This window comes from Parus major, chromosome 2 (assembly GCF_001522545.3).
Source record: "Parus major isolate Abel chromosome 2, Parus_major1.1, whole genome shotgun sequence".
NCBI classification, from domain to species: Eukaryota; Metazoa; Chordata; class Aves; order Passeriformes; family Paridae; genus Parus; species Parus major.
Window position 1 is genome coordinate 68,164,938 of NC_031769.1, and position 4,690 is coordinate 68,169,627.

Below are 4,690 nucleotides of genomic sequence, written 5' to 3' on the forward strand. Positions count from 1 at the left end.
TCCCATGGGCTGTCACCACCTGACTCTGCCCGCTGGACACCCAAAGTAAGGTCAAGCACAGAAGAAGCACCCACAGAGCAAGTGGGATGGTTCTTGTGTCAGCAAGAACCTGGAGATCTCTGCAGCCAGGCACAGGAGGGGTTGGGCATGGCAGGTGCTGCACTTGGCTAAGCAGCTCTGTTACTCCTGCCAAGCCCAAGATCAAGGCCACAGAAGAGGGTTCAGACACAGCTGAAAGAGACAATTGGTGCAAAAGGAGTCATCTTGCTCCAGGGAAATGTAAATTTATTGTGCCTTTATTATATGTTTATTTATAATGCTGCCAAGACATCTCCTCCTTAGGGACAGCAAAATCTGCCACAGAACAAAATGCTGTAAGTTTTGTTGTGCCGGATGAAGAAGAGGAAGGGATGATCTGCAGTGAATTCCGGAACTATCATTGCACAGCACTCAACAAACATCAGCCCAGTGGCAGCAGCTGCTTCTGTGCCTTCTTCATTGACTTCCACAAAGGACTTGTGAACCACTTCAGAGAGCACCAGCTCATTGCCAGATGAAATTCCTGAGAAGTCTGCCTTCCCTGAATCAAATGCATCCAGCATTCCCATGCTCCTCAGAAGGGGTTTCAGATCATAATTTTCTTCCAGTTTAAATCTGGGTAAAGACACCTGCACGTTTGTAGACTCCATCATTTTAGGACTGATCCAAACCATCAGCTTCTCATATGTGAGTTCTTTTTCCAGCTGAGAGAAAAATCCAAATTTGCTTAATCACACTGAGAATTGAGTCAATGTTACATAGACAAAGTAGTGATCTCTATGTGTTTCTTCACATAGCACAAAACACACACGTTTTTCCCCTGTGTTACACATGAACACTGTGGGGGTTTTCATTATTAATATGGCAATAAAAGACTCAAGATACTTTAGTAATAAACACCTTGTCCAGAGTGCCAAAGAGCCAAAACTTGAAACCTACCCTCACCACAAAAGACATCCTCCCCTTTCTTATGAGCCACACTCCACCTGCCAGCTGCTCAGCACAGAAGAGCTACAGAACAAGCCACAGGACTGGCAAAGAACCCACCCAAAATCCCCCTCTCCACATTCCAGAAACACCAAACCGTGGCTTCACCACACCCACAGCTGACCTCTGCTCCTGAGCAGGGCCAGCTCTTCTTCCAGAGCCTCTGGCTACGGGAGCAGCACACAGCCTGAGCAGCACTGACACAGGGGGGCAGTCAGTTTGGGGACAGGGAGAAGAGGGACATTTCACCTGGCCTGGAGAACCAGCAACACAAGTGCTCTGGAACTGAACTGCATGTCTCTGTACAATTCAGACTTTCTTCCCTGCAAGGACTCAGGCTGTCTTTGCACTCAGCTCAACTACTCACTCTTTCCAAGCCTGTGGATCCATCCTGGATTGAATCAGGGAGCAGGATGATCATGCTCAGCTCATTACCCACATATGGGAGCTCAAGGATTTTGGTCTGGAAGTCCCCAATGTAGGTCATGTTAAAATGTGCCTCCTTGAACATCATCTGCACAGGTCTGGTGTCATTCTAGAAATCCAGAGATGCCAACAGTTAGTGCACAACTACTCTGCTGGTCTCAAACTATGAAGCAGGCAGACAGTTACTTAGGGCCTTTTAGGATTTCACCAAAGAGAACTGATCACACACCAAAAAGTGCAGCCCAACCACAGTCTTGTGCAAAGCAGAACGTATATACAACGCATAATATAGTCCAAAACAACTCCAAAAGAGATTATTCATTAGCCCTACATCCTGTTAATGGTGCATCTTGAAACCTGGTTCTAAGCTGGCACAGCTGAAGGGTTAGAAAATGGTACAGTGTCTCTGGATACTGCTGCCAGCTTTTCCAACACATTCCACCAGGGAGAGAGCAAAGTGTCAGGAACCGAGTCAGCCCAGCAGTCTCTGAAGTGCTGTCAGAGGAAGTCTGGGGTAAGCAGAAACTGTCCCTTATATAAAGAGTTATAGTAACACTTTCCAATATACTTGGATTTATTTCATCACTGAGGGGCAGGGACAGTTTCAAGACAGGCATGAGGGCTTCAATCTTCCACAATGGTTGCTTCAAAAGCCAGGCAGTTAAGGAAGGCACAGGAAAGTTCTTGCTCAGGACACCTGGAGACCAACACAGAGCTGCAGGGGATCCTGAGGGGCAGCCATGGCCTGCCCATGCCAGGGGCCAAGTCTTCCTCAAGAGCACTGACTGACTTCTGAAAACAAGTCTTGAAAGGAAATTTGTTTGCCATTTCTTTTGCATGGGCTCAGGGGCAGAAATGCAGCAGGAAAGCTCTGACTGAAGAAGACTTCAGTTCACAAGCTTTCACACATGTATTTGTGCTATAGCAAAGGTTCTAGGAATTATGTGAAAGTTTAGAGAAACTCAGCAAAGAGAGTGTTCCAATAAAAGGGAGAGAGCATCAGGGATTTCCTACAGCCTACACAAGGGAACCCTGCTTGAAAGATTTAATTTCTTCTTAAAGGTGGTCATTTCAGACAACATCCACCTCACACTACATGGTCAAGCATTTTAGCACATCATACCTTATTAATTCGGAATGGCCTTTCACTGGTATTCTGTTTGTCAAATTGCTCTTCCCAGTTGCCTTTGAAATAGATGGCATTCACCAACACAAGTCTGGTCAAGGAATTCAGAATCCCCTCTGCCAACAGGTTCTGAATTTTACCTTTATGATATAAGGGAAAAAGACACATTTCTTAATACCTTGACATGGATCTAATTATTAGCCAAAATAGTATCTCACCTGCATTTAATACATAATAGAGAAGAGAATTATGTACCAGACACAGCAAAACCTCAGCATTTTAACTCTTTGAATTCATAAGCCTGCATCCTGAAGCAGGTGTTTACCTAAACAATGGCTGCCATTAAACACAACTGGACACTTGGCAAAGCACTCACCTTCAGTCCTTTCCTCTACCCAGCCATTGATTTGCCTCCTGGAATCCTCCCAAGCATGCAGGAAGTCCATCTGCTCCAGGCCAGCATGGTAGGATTTCTGACTCGACTCTATAAAAGACTAACAGGGACATTCACAACAGATTTTCAGCAAGAGATTTACTCACATTCAGACACAGGTGATTCTTACATTCTCCAAGGAAATCTGCCTGCTTTCCTTACCCAACTTCATACAGAGCCATGAATGTTCTGGCTGGGGATTGACTTCTGGCTGACAAGTTCCTACCAGGATTTATACCACTTCTTTGAACTAGGAATCAGTATCAGTATCATTTTTATGGCTTATGCACTCTGCTCCAAATTTCTACACTTCATTGACAGTGATGTGGGGTTGTTTTTTTTTCATTTTATTTTCTGCCTCTGGGATACAGCACATGATTTTGTAGTTTCTCTATAATACTTTTGCTTAGAGGTATATCAACCATTCATCCCACAGCCAAACATATTAATGGATCATAGAACCCTCAAGTGTACAAACTGATGGATTTTGCCCTGCTTGGCATCACTTGTCCACTCAGGACACATATTATTTCAAAGAGATTCTCCACCAAGTTCAGACCCCGGGCTTTGCCAGAATCAATTGCACTCCTGGCTCTCAGCACAGAAGATTTGGAAGGCAAGCCCCGAAGCCTGCCTTTGACCTCCAGAGGAAACAGGTAGCAAGTGCATTATACTAAGACTCATAACAAATTTAATGGCTACTTACTGGGAGAAACTCCAAGGTCTTTTCTCCGTACAGCCGGTTCGCAGTTCTCAGGATATATTTGGTGTTGGGATCATTAATTTCAGAGAGAAGGGATTGATACCCATTGTGAGCATCCTTGACGCTGCTCAGAGAAAGCACCTGCACAAAGACCAACATCCACAGCAGTGCTCATACCTTCTCTAAACACACTTGCTTCAGCAAGATGGCTTTTATAGTAAAATTACGCTTAACTTAAATACTGACACTTGAAGTCAAAAGATTTTTTTCACCACACCTCCCATCTGGAGATTTTCATGTAAGGCATAACCAATGTACCCAACAAGATGTTGCACAAGTCATAAATTAGGGAGCAGCAGAGTCAGCAGTCCTGATTTCCTTCCCTCAAGCCAGGTGCTACAGGATCACAGAATAGCTCACGAGGGAAGGGACCTGTGGGGACAAAGCCCTGCCCAAGCTGGGACACCAACAGCTGGTAGTTCAGACTGTGTTCAAAGGCATTTTCAGTATCTTCAACTATGACAACAACAGAACTTTTTGAGAAAATTCTATAAAGTACATGGAAATAAAACAGGAGTTTATACTCTGCTCCCACATCGCAAAGGAAGCAAATATCCAAATCATAATGACTGGCTCTGCATTTAATATTGTCACTTCCCACATAAAACACATGCCAAGAGATGTATACTACCCGAGCAAAATTTGATAAAGGAATAAATCATGTTGCTATTACCAGCTGGAAATGTAGACAGTGGGCTTTTTAAAATATTTTTCATCTGCCTGGCTTCATTTGCAGAAGATGTATTGTATGTTATTAAGCCCAAGCAAGAAAGGAAAGGAAAATAATTGGTAATTCCACAAACCTTCCAATTACACATTAAAGAAGATAGGTCTCAAAAACTACAAAAAACCCCACACAACAAAACCCAGGAACCTCTGCATTCCATACTGAACAAAGCTCACACTACAAAAACAA

The 4,690-nt window shown here is 43.9% G+C and overlaps 1 protein-coding gene across 1 annotated transcript in view; it reads right to left on the reverse strand.

The window, feature by feature from the left end:
• Nucleotides 1-268: 268 nt before the first annotated feature.
• The window catches only part of LOC107200016 (heterochromatin-associated protein MENT-like), a 33,232-nt gene continuing 28,810 nt past the window's right edge, over nt 269-4,690 (reverse strand). The window contains exons 12-14 of the mRNA XM_015617892.2: nt 2,576-2,718; nt 1,394-1,561; nt 269-743 (exon numbers count right to left, since the gene is read on the reverse strand). Coding sequence (XP_015473378.2) covers nt 339-743; nt 1,394-1,561; nt 2,576-2,718 — 716 coding nt within the window. The 3' untranslated portion in view covers nt 269-338. The remainder of the gene's footprint in view (nt 744-1,393; nt 1,562-2,575; nt 2,719-4,690) is intronic.